The 20149-nt window shown below is 42.7% G+C and overlaps 1 protein-coding gene across 6 annotated transcripts in view; it reads right to left on the reverse strand.

The window, feature by feature from the left end:
* Positions 1-20149, reverse strand: part of LOC115074782 (signal peptidase complex catalytic subunit SEC11A) — a 189323-nt gene that overhangs the window by 128516 nt on the left and 40658 nt on the right. For 5 of the 6 annotated variants that reach the window (XM_029574595.1, XM_029574592.1, XM_029574591.1 and 2 more), the window contains 2 exons: positions 15068-15157; positions 1058-3402 (listed from right to left, as the gene is read on the reverse strand). In XM_029574595.1, coding sequence (XP_029430455.1) covers positions 1058-3402; positions 15068-15152 — 2430 coding nt within the window. In that variant the 5' untranslated portion in view covers positions 15153-15157. The remainder of the gene's footprint in view (positions 1-1057; positions 3403-15067; positions 15158-20149) is intronic. The other variant, XM_029574596.1, reaches the window with a different exon arrangement.

Raw genomic sequence — 20149 nt, forward strand, 5'->3', positions numbered from 1 at the left:
GGTCATCATGCTCAGCCCCCTCACACATCTGCTTCAGCAGGTCCCACATATACTGGCCCATAAAGAGCTGGTAAGGAGTAACATGGGATTAAGCATCACTCCATGGAAAAAACCTTCCTCCCAAGAGCATCCAGGGTTCTGGCATCCTTCCCTGGTGTACCCAAGTGGGTGACAGTTGGCTCTGTAGAAAAACAGAACTGAGAAACCTCCCATGTGTGCTCCACTGATGTATGAAATCCCACACAGGCTCAGTACAGCATTTTAAAAAAAGTGTTGAGCTTGAAAAAAATTCCATCTTGGGTTCTTGTTAGCTGATGCCGCCCATCTATGAGTACTGATATATCCTGCTGGTCTTCAGGGAAATGTAATTCTCTTTCCACTGCTGCCAGTTGGAAATACTCACTAGGAAAATATTTTCTAAAGGTTTCCATACTGTATGGGTATAGAGGTCTCAAACAGTAGTGAAACAAAATTAATCCGGTTATACAAATACATAATGATTTTGTATATGACTGTTCACTGGTCACACATTCCATGCTTTAGTTCACGTTATAGGGAATAGACATGCAAAAGCAAGCATGAGAATATAATACCTTGGTAGTGATTCCCAAATCTGTCCTTAGGATAACCAGTCAGGTTTTCAGGCTATCAACAATAAACATGCATGAAACTAATTTGAACATGTTGATGTATGTAAATATTTTCCATGCACTGTAGATATCCTGAAACCCAACTGGCTGCAGAATTCCAAGGAGAGGTTTGGGAATTCCTGAGTTAGAAGCTTCACAGTGGTGAAATATTTTGCCATCACAGAAACTTAGGGAGGAGAAAGATTATGAAAGGTTTGTTTCCTTCTTGAATATTTTATCCTGAGCTGTACGTGAGTTCCACCTGGTGAATTATCACTCTACATGTACATTTGGCATGATTTGTGACAGCCTATTATCAGCTGGTAAAGTGAATAATGTGCACTCTTCATCTGAACCAGGTCAGTGAATGGTTGAGATCATATTAAAAAATTCCAGAAAGCTAATAAAGAATATAATATGTGCCTTACCAATCCATCATTCTCCTCCACTGTTCTCTGATAATGCCCCGCTAGAGAGGAATAATCCTGCACCTGCTTGTTACATTCAAGACACTTAGGCCCATGGCGACTTAACCTCAAGGGGTCGGGATATAGAGGCATGGCTGGCTGAACGTTGCTGGAGCTTCCAGTCCCACTTGAACCTGAGGTGGAAGTTCGTGACATAGATGTCTGTGAAACTGGTATAGAAGACTGAATAGCTAAAGTCAGTGAGGTGGCTGAAGTAGAGGATGCAAACATTTGGTCTGCAGAGATGGGTTTCATTAGCAGCTGGGAGCATTGCATGATGAAGCCATTGCTCTTGTGTTCTCGGGCATGTCCAAGCAAGCTACATTTGTTATAGAAGAGCAATGCCTTGGAACACTGGGTGCACAGTACTTCAATGTGGACACTTCGCCTGTTGAAATGCTGCGTTAAACTCTTTTCCAATGCAAAAGAATCGCCACATTCCATGCAGCTGTATCCAGACGAAGGGATACGGATATTGCTCTCTGCTGGTGGGTTAAGATTTGGTGTGTAGAGTGGCACAGGGTTGGCACTATTTAGCAGTTTATTAAACGCTTCCACAATGACTGGTGCTACTTTCTTTACCTGGTGCACTAAGGGTACGGACATTTGTGTTGGCTGTGACTGGCTGCGCCGCTGGACAGAAGATTTGGCCACAGAAGCAGCAACACTATGTGGGACAAGATTGAGGTTTGCCAGGTGCACAGCCTTGGGAAGATGATTAGTTAGATTAGATACTGACTTTGTCACAATCTGCTGTTGCTTCTTTGTTTGTAGCTGCGCGACATTAATTTTCACAATACCACTGCTCGAATTCTGAAGTGGAGAGGAATCTAAACCCACAGTTTTGTTTGCATTATTCTCCACTTTAACACTGACCACACCGGACACTGAACTGGCAGAGGTGGGAGCTAAACTTTTGGTGGGAGTCTTGCTCTTTTCACTTTCTGTGCTAGCTCCCAAATCAGGAGTTAAAGGTTTCACACTTGGCTCTTCATAAGTAGGAGTGTCAGCGTCAAACTCTTCCGGAGATTTTTCCAATTCATCTGCTTCCACATCTGGCAGGATTCTAGTCACTGTCCTTTTAATTTCCCCGGAGGAAGTCTTGATAGTTTTAATTCTAACTTTTGGAATGGCTGGAGGTGACCCAGCTCCCATAGATGGTGAACCCTTGCTACTGGTGTCACTACAGACACTCATGGGGCTGTCAGGCTGTTTGTTTATTCTCTTTACTACCTCCAGTGGGCTTCTTGGACTCTTTGGTGACTTGGGTATTTTAGGGCTCCCTTTTATTGCTTCCTTTGAAGGGATGGAAACTTCCTTTACAATACTTGGTTGCTCTTCCTTGGAAATGCTGGCAGCCTTCTTGGCCTGCAGAGCTACCAATGCAGCCACACAAGACGACAGCTTTGAATGGGATGGCTTCATGCGCTGGCGGGGTGGAACAGAGGAAGGGGTGTTCATATCTGTCAAAATACTTTTGGATTCCTCTACGCTATTGCCCTGGAGGTCACTGAAAGGTAAGGCTGAGCCAAGAAAGCTATTGGCTTTAATAGGATCTTCACTTGATTCCTCGGTTTTGTCCATCATTCTATCTTGTTCCATTGCTTTTGTTTCTAGACTGGTTTCTTTGTGGCTCTGAATGTCAGTCTTTTGTTCCTTTTTACAACACTGGTCAAACATACTCAGTTCTGGTTCCAATGGCTTCTGGAGAGTATCCAAGGCACAATTCTCATTGGGAACATACAGTGGAGGATGTGGAAAATACGGGCTTTCTGCTTCATTCCGTTTATCTGCAATACCGTTATCCTTCACAGAGTCATCTGGTTCTGGACTAGAAATTGGACTGAACTGACTGAATGTTGGTAAGGGTTCTGTCTTGTGTGGTTCTATTTTATCAACATAGCTTCTCGAGCTATCTCCATTGATAAAAGCAGAATCAAACTTTCCATAACTATGTCCTATGTTATGAGGGTCACATGGCATGTCAGAGCCACGGAATCCATTTTGCAGGAGGCCAGGGCCAATGTGGTTGCCTTCTTTTTCTGACTCAAAGGACTCCTGGCGACTGGTATTCTTTACGATGACACTCACAACTGGAACATCAGGTGCAGGAACAGTGTGGGACAAGGACAAGTTTTCATCCATACACATTCCTGCGGATTTCAGATGCCCTTCTGTTTCATCACTGGTTGACTGGATGGCCTCCTTAGCATCAAGGCTTGTCGTGTCAGGGATGTCAAAAGCCGCCAACAGATCATCAAAATCTGGGGTTTTCATGTCACCCATGACTGGAAGCTTGACAAAACCTACAAAAATAAATAAATAAATAAATAAAAATAAGCAAAAACAAATATACCATTAAAATGCTACAGAGAATTGTCCTAATCTACGATTTAAAGCTGGTTTATATACATACACCCAGTTACTGCTCCTCCTCCCCAACTCAATTTAGTGGCTTTACTTTTAATCAGATTAAAAAATTTAAAGAAAATTAACAAGTCTAGGTAGATGATTGGTTAGCTCCATAGACTGCTGAACAGACACACAAATTACCACTTAAGATTGTCTTCACTATAGAAACAGGACACTCAAAAATGACAGTCTCATAGAGATGCTCACAATAATCAATTGGCATAAACTTATTTAAATCTTTATTGATAAATATTCATACAAGAAACCTTACACACTATATATATAACCCTGGGGATACAGTTAATGTTTTATGTTTGTGGTGTCCTGTGTATGTGTGAAGGGGAGATAATAAGGGGTTGTTTTGATAGTTGGTGAACTGAGGGGTAGTTTTAAGGGATATATGCTACAATAATCCTGAGAAATGATATACGCTAAGATAATCTTGAGAAGTGAGATATAAATATAGGGTTATAAATAGTGTTTAAGGTTTCTTGTATAAATATTTATCAATAAAGATTTAAATAAGTTTATGCCAACTGATTATTGTGAGCAACTGTATGTAGCTGTCATTTTTGAGTGTCCTGTTAGCTCCATGGACTGACAGAGATACAGTCCCTATCTTTTCTCTTTTCAGACTGTTAAAGAAAAAAAAAATCCCCTTTCCTATAAATCTTTGGACTGATTCATTGTATTATTGGCGAAATGATACTAATTGATTGCTTCCCTACTTACAAAGTCAAGAAGTATTTGAGTTGAATCTTTGATGATGCTGTATACAAAAGATAGGATTAAGGCAGGGCTTCCCAAACCTGTCCTGGGGACCCCATAGCCAGTCTGGTTTTCAGATATCCACAATGAATATGCATGAGATACATTTGCATATACAGAGTCTCCATGATATGCAAATGTATCTCATGCATATTCGTTGTGGAAATCCTGAAAACCCGACTGGCTATGGGGTCCCCAGGACAGGTTTGGGAAGCCCTGGATTAAGGTGAACAAAGGAAGATGACCAGTGACAGGGCCCGAGTCTACTGCCACTTAAGCTCAGTGTTGAAATTTTTAGCATTAAGAGAATAGATATTGAACACTGTTACTCTAAAAGAATCATACAGATGCAGATTCATGCAGATAAATCTAAGTATAGGAAAGTTCAGCAAAATGTTTATTAATGGTTATCTGTCAATCATCAAACAGGCACACCAAGGTGTCTGTTACTTGGGACTCATTTAATAGCTATAACGAAATTATGTGACCTACTCAAAAATTGTGACAAAACCAAATCCTGTGCTGCAATTCTCAGCAGTGATCTATGATACTGGTTCAAAGCCAGCAAGACAAAAAAAAAAGAATCCCTGCCGCCACCATTTGAGAGCCATTTGGTAGTATACGTGAGATGAGTCACAGGTCTCTAAGCAGGACATTAACTTCATTAGAAAAGCAATTTGCTACACATTTTAAGCCATATTGAATTAAAAGCAATACTTAAGTTTTAAGCCAACGAGAAGGCACTAATATAGTTTCTTTCTGTGGTATTCATAAGAAAACAATTTTTACCTGCTAATGAAACATTGGAATCTAGTGCTTCAAATCTGTTTCCACACATGGGAATGCATTTAACAGGCAAAAAAACATCCTTGCCTACAGCAAGGTTAACAGTTGACTCCAGTTCATTAGACACCAGTAGTTTCAGTTATGGTTTTGTTCAATTGCATCTAAGGATTTGTACTCTTATTTCTCTATCAAAAGTTCTGGAATGGGGCAAAACCATCCCAGGTTCAGCCTGTTGCCAATGATGTTGAGCTATGCTAATGACCTCCTGAGGCTGAAATAAAAAAATAATTAGCAGTGACCATGGCTTCCTTATTTCCCCATATAATATACAAGCCGTTAAGCCCGTTAAAACGGGCTACATCCCTCTGTCTCTCACCTCCCCCTCTTTCTCTCTCCCCTCACTCTTCACCACCCCCTCCCTCACCCACTCCTCCCCACCCTCCCTCTCCTATCACTCAGTCCCTCCCTCCCACTCAGTCTCACTCACTCCCCCCTCTCTCCCTCCCTCTCACTCACTCAGTCCCACTCACTCTCACTCAGTCCCCACTCCCTCCATCCCCTCCCTCAGTCCCACTCCCTCCCTCAGTCCCTCCCCCTCACTCAATCCCTCCCTCCCACTCAGTCACTCCCTCCCCCCTCCCTCTCACTCACTCCCCCCTCCCTCTCACTCACTCAGTCCCACTCACTCTCCCTCAGTCCCACTCCCTCCCTCTCTCTCCCAGTCCCACTCCCTCCCTCAGTCCCCCCTCTCCCTCTCACTCAGTCCCACTCCCTCCCTCTCACTCAGTCCCTCCCCCTCACTCAATCCCTCCCCCTCACTCAGTCACTCCCTCCCACTCTCTCTCTCCGTCCCTCCCTCCCACTCAGTCCGTCCCTCCCTCTCTCTCTCTTCTCCCTCCCTCGCTACCGCCCGCTACCGCCGTCGCCGCCCGCTACCGCCGTCGCCACCGCCGCCGCTCGCTACCGCCGTCGCTCGCTGCCGGTACCGTCGCTGCTGCCACTGGACGCCGCCATTTTTTTTTCTTTCTGAAGCTGCCTCAGAGCGACGTGCTCGCCCGCACATGCGCGGTAGAGCTGGTCTCTACTGCGCATTTGCGGGCCGTCGGTCACAGGCCATTTATAAGGTAGATAGAGAGCACATTATAGGTTATTTTTTTACATTCTCATGCCATATAGAAATGAATATTTATTTATTGAAAAGTATTTATATCCCCACACTCTCCAGTGTTGGGGGTGGGTTACAAGGAAACATATATATTGTTAAAAAAAAAAAGTAAAATAAATTATAAAAACAAGATTAAGATAATATGACAGACTCAGGATAATAAAACATAACATGAAAAAAAACTAATCTTGAGAAGCAGACAAATCACAGAGATCTGGGAAAGCTAGTCTGAAACGGTGGTGTTTTAGTGCTTTCTTTAAGTCTTTAGTGTTAGAGAGTAATCTGGGATCAGGAGGTAAAGTGTTCCATAAAACTGAGAAAGCATGTTCTCGTGTCAGGTTCAGCCTGGTTGATTTAGGTGATGGGACTTGTAATGGAAGTTAATGTTTTGATGTGAGGTTTCTGCAGGGAGTATAAAGATGCAAAGTGGCAGATATCCATGAGTTATGGTTGTTATAGATAAGGTTGTGTATTATTTTTAGGGTTTTGTATTGAATACGCCATTTAATTGGGAGCCAGTGTAAGTGAAAAGGAATTGGGGATATGTGATCATGTGAATTGCGGTTAGAAAAAAGCTATGCTGCAGCATTTTGTGCGAGTTGAAGAGGATATAAAGCAGTTTGAGGAAACCTAAATAGAGAGAGTTGCAATAGTCTAGTCCCATTAGAATTAGGGATTGAATAACTGTGCGGAAGAAAGATGGGTCAAGTAATGGCTTGATGTGTTTGAGTAATCTGAGTTTATAAAATGAGGATTTGATGATGGATTTGATATGGTTGGACAGACACTCTTTTGCCTTCCCAGATACTCATTCATTCTAAGGACTCCGTTTCTAACCAAATCATGGTCTAAATACCATTGAATCCTGTAAATAGTTTCTCAGTTATCCAGGTTATCTTGTTATGGTTAATTATTGTACACTTTGTTCCTGTTCTATGTAATGGCATTGCCAATCAGTTATAAGTTATATGTAAACCGATACGATGTGCAAACGGCCGTCGGTATATAAAATTCTCTAAATAAATAAATAAAATAAATAAATAAATTTAGTTTTGGGTCTAAAATGATGCCAAGATTACAGACTTGAATGGAAATTGTTAATAGATGTGTTTTCAACAGAGATAAAATTAGGAATATTTTAGAATTGTATGTGCTCTAAGATCATTTTTATAGTTTTTGCAAGATTCAGGATACGTTTATTGTGGGATAGCCATATTTTAACTATAGATAAGCAAAGTTCAAGAAATTTTAGAGTGGAATTCCAGTTGTGCTTGGTTGGGAAGTAGAATTTGATGTCATCAGCATACAAATGGTAGGAAACACCTAGAGTCGATAGTAGTTGACAAATGGGTACAAGATAGATGTTAAATAAGGCTGCAGATAAAACAGGAGTCCCACAAGGATCTGCTCTAAGAGGGAATTGGGCTGAGCTTTCATGATTTAGAAAGATTTGTTGAGATCTATTTGTAAGATAGGACTGAAAACAGAATAGACCATCCCAGTTATGCCTATGCTGGCGAGGCGAGATAGTAGGATTTTATGATTTATGGCATCAAATGCTTCAGAAAGGTCTAAAAACATAGAACTATTTGAAGTTCCTGATTCAAATCTACGATGTATAATGTTGGCACTTGAGATTAGGAGCATTTCAGTACTATGATTGGGTATGAAGCCAAATTGATATTGGTCCAACTGTGAATGATCATCTAGAAATATTGCGAGTTGTTTTAGTACAACTGATTCAGTTATTTTGGCTAGAAACGGTAGTGATGAATTGAGCAGAAATCACAGATGTCTGGCACACTAGTTGCTTTCTTAAGAAATGGGGTATCGGCAGCAATTTTTAAAGAGTCTGGTAGGATACCAGTAGAGAGAGAAGAATTGACAAAGTAGGCAATGGGTAGGGCTATGTCGTCTTTAATAGCCTTCAAGAGAGAGACTGAGCAGGGATAGAGAGGAAGAGAGGAGTTTCATTTTAGAGGTTATTTATGTGATTTCAGTACTGGCAACAGTGTCAAATATGTCCCAAATCTGAGTAGGCTGTGTGGTAGGGTTTAGAGGGAGGGATGGTGGAAATGTTATAATTAGTTTTTGAATCTTCGATTGGAAGAATTTTCCAAATGAGTTGCATAGCTCTGTTGGAGATTTGGATTTAGGGTATTTATGGTTATGACTGTTATGGGGTGTAATGGATTTTACAATGTTAAATAGTATTTTTCGATTATTGTTAGATTGTTGTATACGTTTTGAGTAATAGTTCTTTTTTGTGATATTGACTGCTGTACAATAGAGTGATAATTCAGAGTTATAGAGGTTGAGATTGGTGGTAGTTTTTTTTCCCATTTATGTTTAAAGTTTACGCAGTTTTTCTTTTATGAACGGAGAAGGTACAAGTAAATCAGGGCGCAATGTGGTTCTTTTCTTGTTTATTAACCATATGGGGCAAGCTTATCTAAGGTAACCGTAAGAGCGATATCCCATGCATTTACTAAATTATTCAGATCTGAAATAAATTATTGTTAATTAATGGGAAAAGGTTTTCAGATAGAGAGAGGGTCTATGTATTTCCATATATGGCAAGAGAGTGTAGAAGTTGTTGATTTGAACTGAGGGTGATTGAGTCTGATTGTAGAGTTAATGATATAATGGTCTGACCATGGGATAACAGAGATCCTGGTTAAATGAGGATTGTAGTTAAAGGCAGTGGAGTTTAGGAATAATCAATCTAAAGTGTGACCAGCTTTGTGGGTGGGAGCAGAAAATCATGACATTTTCTTTCATTTTCAGGACGATGTTAGCACAGGCTTAAAAAGGAATATCAGCACTGTAGCACCCAGAACCAAGCAGCTTCTCAAAATATTTAACACACTTCTCCTGAGTAATAAAATCAAAGTGAGAAATTAAAAGGGCATCTTAATTATATGGCTTATCAATTTCTAACTGGAATACTAAAGAAATGTTTCTTTTTGGTGCCACAGATATCAAAAAGCACTATGAAACATTTTCTGATTAAGTTCACATTTTTAAATCTTTAGGAACAAATCATTTATATTTCAACGTTTACAACTGCATGACAAGTTAACAGAACGAGGTTTGTTGGTGCCGCAGGAAGAGAGAGGCTGCAAGCTGGGATCATACAATTCTAACCTTGTATTTTGCTTTTGCTTTTCAACTCTTTGTTTAGACTTTTAAAATAATTGTTTTTGTTCTATTTACATTTTTATCTTGCCTTCTCAATCCCAAGAGACTGCTCAAAAACTGTTTATAATTTTAAAATGTAATATACATGTGATAAAATAGATTTCATTAAAAAATTAACCCTCTCCTTTTCTCATTTTCCCTCCATCCTCCATTTAAGTTCTGGCACTTATTTCAATCTCCTCTGGCCCATATGGGGCTGTAGCAATGGCCCCTCTCCTTTACAGTCGGCAGTCTTTAGCAGCCTGGCAGGATGGGCTCCACTGGGTCACTCCAGCGGCAATCAGCAGTCTTCAGTGGCCCAGCAGGATGGCTCCATCGGACCACTGGATGAAACAACAGTAATCATGCAGGAAGAAGGGCAGATGTTCTTCAAATAGAGGAAAGACTCAGATCGTACTGTTCCAGCTACTATGTCCTCTTCTTCGACTGGCAAGGCCTGGGGAGCCCCACCCAGTCTGCTGCTCCAGCCACCCCTGCTTATGTCTACTGGACTGCTCTCTACAGCTGCAATGTGCTGCTGAAACTAGTAGTCCCTGCCTAGGATGTCAGTGTCATAGTCAGATAAACCAAAAATAAGCATGTTTTCATTTTCATAAACATACACTAAAACCAGAAAAATACAGCTTATCAGAAAAGTTTACCATTAACCAGAGTTATTTAACTGCACCAGTATTTTATTTTCGTTCCATTTTCTCCTCTCATCTGCCTCCACTAGCCCACATCTCTCTCGGGATCCGTGGAGGTCTAATCTAGGCTAGCTTCAATTACAGGCGCTGGGAATGGAAACCTTCCATAACACCTTAAATTCTGCAAGGGTTACGCAAGTGCTGCTGATCCCTTGCCCTCCTCCTGGGAGCCATATAATTCACCTATGCAACCAACCTGAGTTTTGCTTCTCCTGTCATTCTTTATTCCGGTCTGTTCCACAGCCACTAGATAGTGATAAGGGAATGAGATACAAGAGAGAGAGAGAGAAAAGACTGGAAGGAATGAAGAGTGTTGGGGGTAGAGCTTCACAATCCCAAGAGGATAACGCCCTACTCTCAATTCTTACATTTTTGGCTAGGATGGCTACAGTGCATCTCGGAAAAATCAGAATATGTTTCATTCACTTTGTATTGTGATAGTTTCATTATTAAAATATGAAAGGTAAAAACAGGTCTTTTTATACTTTTGTTTTCATAATGACTAAAAAGGATGCCAGGAATGCTGACAGTTAAAAGCCGGAGGGCAGAACATGATTGCCACGTCAGCCAGTCCCACAGCACAGTTCAGAATCTGAAATATCACTTTTGGCATGGACTAAGTTTCATTTTTTTTTTTTTTTTTTACTGTATATCAAATCCAAATGCAAATAACTAACAAACCATCAATGTCACAGTAGGACAAGTCCAAACAGTTTTGAACGGTGTGTGCAGCATCACAGCAAATGGTCCCATTAGGTTTACTACACTACTATGTTTTGGCAGGAATTGTTCTGTTATCACAACTTGCCCTAACAAGCCTCACCGTACAGAAAAAGAATTCACATGTGTGAGAGAGAAAGAAAGAAAATAAACTTTGATCTTCAGCTACGGTTACAAAATGTATCTTTCAGATCTGAAGTTTCACCCATGTGCCAGTGTTTTCCAAGCAGACAGGCATGTTTGGTTTAAATTCAACTATTTAGGTTAATAATTACAGTCCAGATTTAGAAATAAAGATAAAACAAGCAAGCTGCAAGCGATATCTATTTATTGGACTAAGTTATTCAATTTGTGACTGTCAACAGCGATCTTCCTTTCATTAGTTTTTCTTTACTTATTTGTCGAGTTTTATATACCGTCATTCGGTTTCGCCATCACAACGGTTTACAGCTTTGTGCGTTTTCTGGCAACCTCATTCATAGCCCAAATGAAGGAAGCACAGCTGTTGATATTTAGTCACAAATGTATTATCTGGTCCAAGAAAAAGGTCTCATCAACTTATTTGATTACCTTTATTTCAAATATCCAAGTGGACTAACACGGCAACTACACTACTTGAGACAAAATTTTAAAAGTTTCATATTACTTATTTCTCAAAACAAATCTATAAAGATTTCCTTCTGCTGCAATCAAGATGTGAAGATCAGGTTGTGAGAACTGAGGAGCAGGAATCAGAAGATCTCCTCGTGGCCTCCAATGTACTACTATAAACTCTTCTAGATAAAAGTCTCTTACCCTACCCCCACCCCCTAATGGCTCCACTTAAGCAGCTGTAAATGAACTTTCATTTTAATCGGCGATTTTCAGAAATCTGTACATTTCACCTCTCTCTCCACTATCTCTTCCATTCCTATATCCCTCCCTTCCCATGCCCCCTTTCATTTGCTTACTCTCATCCCCATGTGTCTCAAAGGTAGTTCCCTCTTGTCGTAAGCAGAAGAGGATGGGCACCACAGCCCACTGGTGTTACTGCTCTTTTCAGTAGTTAGTACTGCATCAGTGGCTCCTCAGCTTTGGTAGCCAGTAAAGATCATCCATCTGGCCACAAAAGCAACTCCTCCTCCTCTTGTACTGAGTGCTTGTGTGAGAGAAGGCACACGAGTTGTCTGCTGCATGGAAAAAGCGTGCACCACTTAGTCCCGAACATGGCTGCTTCAAAGGAATTATGCAGCAGTTTAACAATTTAAAAACAGACTTTCCAGGGCCTTTTATTAATAGAGAATTAGTACTCATCCCGTGTACTTTTGATAATCTGCACAATTAGGGTTCAGTCTGCTGTCATGTGGAAGGACCTAGCTTTGGCTCATCAGCCTGGTAGGAGTCGGTACCACTGCAAAAGAAGCAGTTACAGTACCATGGAAAAGGAAAAAAATAAAATACAAATTCCCTCGCCACCAAGACTCTGTGCATAACTAAATTCACTATCAAAAGAAGGAAACTATCATGCCTGACAAATAGAGACAAATGTAAAAGGATACTGTTTACTTAGTAATTACTATCATCACCCTGGATACTTAAAAGCAGGTATATAAATGGCTAGAGGTAGGACTGTTTCCAATTAGCAGAGCATGCCTAAGCAAGGTGAAAGTCATACCTTGTGAGTAAATACTCCCAACCAATCCTCCTGGCAAAGACCTCTCCCTCCAAACCAGCTCTCTCTCCACTGCTCCACAAAGCTCTTCTTTTCTCACTTTTCAAAGAGCCATATCAATTTATTTTGTGTTCTCTCTGCATCGTTCTGAGTGATTTTTTTTTAATTTAGAAGATTTATAAATGATATTTAACCTCTATCAAATGTACTGGGTCTTGCAGCTCTCCAATAGACTAGACTGGATGTTGGATTACCACTAGCCAGGAAACAAGAATTTTCTTGGCATGCAACACTTATTTTCAGCATTTTCTTTAAAAAAAGAAATAGTGTAAGTATTCACTTTATCTGTCTTATGTACGCATGACCTCCCGAACCGGTCAATCTACAGCAACCACATTTTCAGATTAGATAACAAGAGGTCCACAGTCAGCTGCTGGGCTAGTCAGCTAGTTATATATCCACCCGGCTACCTTTAGGAGAGGCCAATGGCCAGACCAGAGTTATCCAGATAACAGGTCGATCCAGTAAGGCCGCGGTAGAAACAGTGCGGTAGTGTCAGGTAGTGTCAGGCGCACCCTTCCTCCCCGCACGCACAGTTCTCTTCACTAACTCCCCGATACTCTCCTCTAATCGCATGCAAATGCATGCCGCGGCTTTAAAGCGGTAGGGAAGGGTTATGCCCGCGTAACCCATTTTACTGTATAGGCGCTTAATACAGCGCCTATACATTAACCTGGGTGCGCTGGTACCTGTCATTTCAAATGACATTTGAAATGACAGGTACCAGGAAGTGTAAAAATCAAAATTTTTAAATACCTGTCGGAGGGCCGCGTGGGTCCAGGCGGCCGGCGGGATCCGGGGGCCGGTGGTCGAGTGTTAAATCTAGGCCGCGGGCGGGTGGGCGCCTGTTCCGGGCGGCGGGGGCGGGTGGACGCGCATTAGTTTCAGACGGCCGCGTGGGTACAGGCGGCTGGCGGCGGCGGGAGCCGGGTGGTCGCGTGTTAAATCTAGGCCGCGGGCAGGTGGGCGCCTGTTCCAGGCAGCGGCGGCGGGGGGACACTCGTTAGTTCGAGACGGCCGGCGGGTGGTCGCGTGTTAAATCTAGGCCGGGTCCGCACAGGCGCGCATTCATTCATCCAGGCGGAGGAGCCGGTGGCGAAAGCAGCCGGCTCCTCCGCCTGGATGAATGAATTCATTCACTGCCGGTGGGGGCTGCCTCTCCGGCAGCCCCCACCGGCAGTGAATGAATGAATGTGCGCCTGTGCGACCCCTGCGATTCGGCGCTCAAGGCAGTCACATGCCGTGACGTCACGCCGTGAGCGCCGAATCGCAGGGGTCGCACAGGCGCGCATTCATTCACTGCCTCCGGCAGCCCCCACCGGCAGTGAATGAATGCGCGCCTGTGCGGACCCGGCCTAGATTTAACAAGCGACCACCCGCCGCCCGCCGGCCGTCTCGAACTAACGCGTGTCCCCCCGCCGCCGCTGCTTGGAACAGGCGCCCACCCGCCCGCGGCCTAGATTTAACACGCGACCACCCGGCTCCCACCGCCGCCGGCCGCCTGGAACCACGCGGCCCTCCGACAGGTATTTAAAAATTTTTATTTTTTCTTCTGACAGGTTTTATGTGTCCCACATCATTACATTTTCTCGATCATCTCTGTATCGCTTTTTTTTTTAAATTGTGTTTTATTGTTTTGAGTATCTTAAGCGGTGTCGATGGATTTGTTACTAGACTCACAGTCCTAACTCCTACTAGGGGGAGGCGGTAAACTAACACATTACGGCCGCGGCAAAACAGTGCGTTACTAATGAGAGAACCTGAGTGCCCGTTACGGTATCGGAGGGGAATAGCTAATTCCTTCATTATACAGCTAATTCGTTCATTTACATGCCGGGTGCGGGAAGGGTTACGCGTCTGTTTTAAGAAGCGCTACGGACGCGCAAAACTGGAGACTGTATCGCTGGTTTGCCTTACGCGTCCGAATTGTGCGCAGCGAGCTCGTTACAGACGAGAAATCTTCAACTGAACTTTACTGGATCGACCTGTAAATTAGCCAGTTAACTTATCCAGCTAACTCCACTCCTCCCCGGAACACCTCTCACTCACCCCCAGAATACCCCCGCATGTAGGCCAAATACAGCCAGTTAAGCCATTTAGACTGATAACTATTACATTATCCATCTAAATAGTGCTTGAATATGGACTTCCAAAATCAAGTTGTCCCATAAAAAGTTAAAGGATCTAAACTAAAACTAAAAAAAGAACTAATAGCTTGATCTGCAATTCTTTTCTCATTTGTTTCCTTTTGCATATAATGATGGATTCCCAACGAGAGGAGGCAGAGGCATTTTAAAGTTAGCCAAGCTGGTCAAGTTTAAAAAGCCATGTCTGTCTGTCTTTGGACATCCTTCTCAAGTGTCTCTCTCCATGGTTCCACTGCCCACCTAAGCTGTTCATTACGTCAGATTCCAAAAATGCCACAAATCTTTTCAAAATTTGCCAGGCTGTTACAATCTACACACACTAACATTATCAAAACAAATTTTCTGATCTTGGTTTTAATCCAAGGCAAGGGTTACCTTGTGACACAACTGCTAGCACATGTTTCAAAACAAAGACCTCAGTCTCAGGAATAGGAGGAGATCCCCAGTCCAAAGGTAACATAAGACCTGAAATAAAACAATTAAAGAAACACAAACAATAACCATATCATACTTTTTAAAACATTAAACATTAAAATGCACCAAGAATTTGAACATTAAAATTGTTTAGGCATCTAAAAGGCAACTACATTTCAAAAAGAGAATTAATTTTGTTTTCAAAACATGCCATTAGGTTATCAATGCAGTGCATAACTATCCTGGAGCTGCTTAAAAGATAAAATTAGCAGCCTGGTAGTGCGTCCCAAGGTAGTGGAATGGATTAGAAATTGGCTGACTGACAGATGTCAGTGGGTAGTAGTACACAGAACTCATTTTGAGAAGAAAAGCACGATTAGCAGAGCGCTTCAGGGATCGATTCTGGGGCCAGTTATTGTTCTCTGTGAGCAATTATCCAGATGGCTTAGAAGGAAAACGGTCTTTTGCGGATGACAATAAAATCTGCAACAGAGGGGACACACATGAAGGAGCAGACAGGGTAAGAAGTGATCTAAGAAAGCTTGAGGAGTGGTTGAATACTTGGCAGTTAAGATTCAATGCAAAGAAGTGCTGGGTCACATAGTTGGGGGTTCAGAAATCCAAATGAGCTATACGTGATGGGTGGGGGAGGGTGACTGATGTGCACGAACTGGGAGAGAGACCTTGGAGGGATAAAGTCTGATGACCCGAACATAGCAAAGCAATGTGAAAATGTGATGACTAGGCCCAGAAGGATGCTGAGTTATATATAAAGAGACAACTAGCAAGAAAGAAGAGGTGATAATGCCCGTGAACAGGTCATTGGTTAGGTCTCACCTGGAATACTGTGCTCAGCGCTAGAGGCCTTATCGCAAACAGGATAAAGCTAGGTTAAGAAGCAGTCCAGAGGTCTCATATGTGACCAAAATCATGAGACTGAATCACCTAAATATGTATACCCTGGAAAAGAGACAAGACATTGGGGATAGGATATAGATTTTTAAATACCAAAATGGTACTGATAATGAACAAATGAAATCAAACCTTTTCCGGTTGAAGATTTCTGATGGCATTCTGTTTCAGAAGTTTCAAAAAACTTCTTGTGCTAAGATGCCATGCTGTGATGGGTCGAGCGGGGGAAGGCTCAAGTGAGGCATTTGAGGACAGTTGGGGAAGTTAATTGATAACTGTGTTGCACTATTTTTAACCCCTACTTATCTGTTATCTTCTTCTAGGCTTCGAAGAAGTGGTGAATTCTGCCACCGCCCGGTCTCTCCTGTCGTGGCGGTAGTCTGACAAAAACTGGATTGGGATTTGGTTGGTAGCTGTTGCTCTGGTTTCTGGTTGCGTTGGCCTCTTTGCCGGCACCAAGGCTGTAACAGTTGGGGCTGTTGCCAGGTTTGTTGTCATGGGTATGAACAATAACACTGGTTAGGTCTATACGACCTGCGCGGTTAAAGCGGGCGCTTGTACTGGGGTAGAAGCATTTATATGGATTTTGTTGGTACCTTGTCCTGGAAAGGGACTAAACAACTACATTCTGCTCTTTGAGTTGGGAAACTGTTTCCCTCAGCTTTTCTCCGAAGAGGCTGTCTCCCAGACATGGAAGGTCTACCAGCTTTTCATGTACATCGTCTCAAATGGCACTTGCTCAGAGCCAGGCCAGCCAACAAGCTGCTATGGAAGATGCTGAGGTTCTAGCTATGGTATCAAATATTTCATATACAGACAGCAACAGGTGGCACAGTCCTTTTTTTTTTTTTTTAATTTGACAATTTTTATTCGTTTTATAACAGATAACACTGTGCAACAGAGTAAACAAACATCATAAGCAAACAGAAAAGCCATCCATAAGCTGATTATAACGCCGACCCCTTCGGCAGTCCCTTAGACCCTCCCCCTCCCTCCCCGACAGAATGGCATATAACTACTTAATGTCCGACAGATCACCAAACACAGTTCGTGAAGACGATATCCCTAGCCAACCACCAACTGAAGCTCAGGTATAGAGCAACAATCAGAAATGGTACAGAGCATCAGACACAGGATACAGGTAAAGAAGCAAAACACATATGCACTACAGGAAGCTGTCCAACTCTTGACGAGCATAAGAATGAGAACCCCCCATACAGTAACCAAAGACTAATAAACTTTCAGGTGATACCCAAGGCAGCAACAACAGGCTTCCAGGAAGCTATAAAGGAGGGGAGGCGGTGATGTCTGGAGGCCGTCAAATAGGCTAATCGATAATATAGATGGAGTTTCCCCTTAATCTCTGTGAGGGGGCACAATCCTTCTTTAAGGTCATGCAGTTGTTGTGGGGTGATCTGCTAGCCAGATTCAGATTTTATGTGGGGCTTTGGTTCTTGCACATATTTATAGAGATATTATACCAAATAGAACTGATAGTATTGTATCCTTGAGGTGAGCATAGCACTCAAATACTTTTTTCCCCACAGTCATCTAGTAATTTGTGGTCTTTTCCCAGTGGTGTATTCAAGTGGAGATGAGATTTTTTTTGCTTTTTTCATGGCAGATTCTACAACCACCAAATTATGCAACAGATGTACATTGCTGTAACCTGGAGATTTCTTTAGACAGAATTTCAGATCTACTTTCCTGGTGACGGCTGCTCTCAAGAAAGGCAACTTCCATGTCTTCAGGAGTACCTCGCCCAATATGTTATATGAAAAAAAGTGCAAATGGTTCTGATGGGATATCTAAATTTTGAGGATCCCCATAATCTGAACAGGGGTCAGGCTCCTTTCTCGCTTCCATCTTGAGAATAGTGAACTCCATAAAATGAGAATAGATCAAGTCCTCAGGCAGCGAGGAGTGATCTGGTAGTTCCTCTGGTGGATATAAAGGTAGTCTGGTGGAACTGTTCGGTGACTCCCTTGGAGATAAGCATATGGGATTCACTGCCCTTGGAGACAGATCTGGAGAAGGTGCCCTTGAAGGAGGAAGTGTCTGAGATAACGGCCCCTTGGTATTTTCCGATGATATAGGAATGGCCATTGGAGGTGCTCCTGGCTTTTCGGGCTCTGTAGGTGATCATATTGGATATGCCGGAGGAACGACTGGTTGCTCTGTCTGTGGGAATAAAGATGTGAAGAAACCCTGTACTATTTCAATAATTTTATCCACTGCCTATTGGGACCCCGACCTGGAGACGGTGCTGAAGCATCTTCCTCAGGGACCAATATTTGTTCCTGTTCTGTCATTAGTGGTTGTCCAAGCAGTAAAAGGGAACATACTGGTTCTGGCGTCTGGAGGCATAGGCCTTGTTGCCATAAACTAGATGCGAGCAAAGGTCTGGGACCACTAGGGGGAAACTGAATGGCCTAGGTTCCTCATGGTAATCGAGGATGTGGCAAATGTCATAGGCTGAGGCATGCTCCTGGGCTTGATGAGAAGGTGATGGTCGTCCATGTGCATGCAGGGGTGCAAATCATCCTATGGCTGGGCTAGGTGTGCAGGCCTGTCTTCCCTGCTGGTCTCTATACCCAATCTAGGGAGCAGCTGTTGTCTACTGCCCCATGAAGATTCAGACAGGGTCCTTGGATGTGAATGCTTCGATGGGGGAGAAGGGAAATCTTGGCCACACGTGGGCAAATGGGCCATCGATGAGTCTTTGAGTCTGATTTTTTTGCTGGAGGTACCCCTATAACTTGTTAGGTTGGGGCATCTTTACTATGTTCCTTCGAGGCATGTTTTTTTTGGTCTTCTGCATGGTATGTGCCATGCAAGTTGTGTCGTGTAGCATAAAGGACGCGTCATTCACAGTCTCTGATGTAGCCTACATCGCACACAGGGATACGTTGTGTGCCAACTGATGCTTAGTGGCATGCGTCAGCTTGAATTGTGCACCATGCATCAACCGATAAGCGTTGTATGCCAAGACTGGCACCAAGTTGTGTTTTTCGGCAATATGGTGCCGTGCTTCTTCCTGTGCTTCAGAGTGGTTTTTGAAGCAGTCTTTGGCACATAGGTTGATCACGAGGCGGCCAGCCAGCGCTCCTGGGTTGTAGTCCACACAATTGGACCAGGAGAGGAAAATGCCAATTGCCTATCTTCCTACTCTGGTTCTTGTGGAGATGATGGGCCACCTGTTGCTGGGGAAACTGTGACGGGGGATTTATCTTTTTCGTCCAGATGAAGTCAGGCTATTTTCTCCATTCATTGTCTATGTGCTTGGGGTAACATTCTTCCACAGTCCCTACAGGAGGCTTGGTCATGGTTCGCGACGAGGTATAGATAAAGATAATTATGCCTGTCCATTATGGACATAATATGTCTACACAAACAATATTTGAAACCGAAAGTCTTCCAGGCAGAGACAGCACCGAAAAGTGCTGTTAGGTTCGCAGAGGCAAAAAAAATTTGAGGAGAAAAGAATCCTGTGAGAGACAGGATTCCTCTGTCCGTGCGCAGCACTGTCAAGAGAGAGACTGAGGAGAGTTCTGGAACAGTGGATTGTGCGCAAACTGCCGTGCATGCCCAGTAGAGCTGTAAGGTATACTAGCTTTGAGAGACAGATCTTGATGTCAGTCATTTAGCATGACTAATTCAGCCTGCTTATAGACTGAAAAAAAAATGATAAAAAGGATGGAAAAGCACCTTTATGGATAAAGAGTAAACAGATTAGGGCTCTTAAGCTTGGAGAAGAGATGACAGAGGGGATATGTTTGAGATTTATAAAATCTCTAGTGGAGTAGAACGAGAAAATATGGAACAGTTATTTATCCTTTCAAACACTAGGACTAGGGGACATTCCAAGAAACTAGCAATCAGCAGATTTAAAACAAAATCATAGGAAGTATTTTTTCACTTAACGTAAAATCAAGCTATGGAATCTGTTGTCATAGGACATGGTCAAGGCTCCTAACACAGTGGGGTTTCAAGAGGGTTGGACAAGCTCCTGGAGGAAATGTTCACTAAGAATTATCCCAGTAGACTTCTAATTTTTTTTAAATTTATATTCCATTTTTCATGACGCATCAAAGCTGGTTATTTGCAGGTACGATGGGTACTTCCCTATCC

Source organism: Rhinatrema bivittatum, chromosome 13 (genome assembly GCF_901001135.1).
Source record: "Rhinatrema bivittatum chromosome 13, aRhiBiv1.1, whole genome shotgun sequence".
Classification (NCBI taxonomy): domain Eukaryota; kingdom Metazoa; phylum Chordata; class Amphibia; order Gymnophiona; family Rhinatrematidae; genus Rhinatrema; species Rhinatrema bivittatum.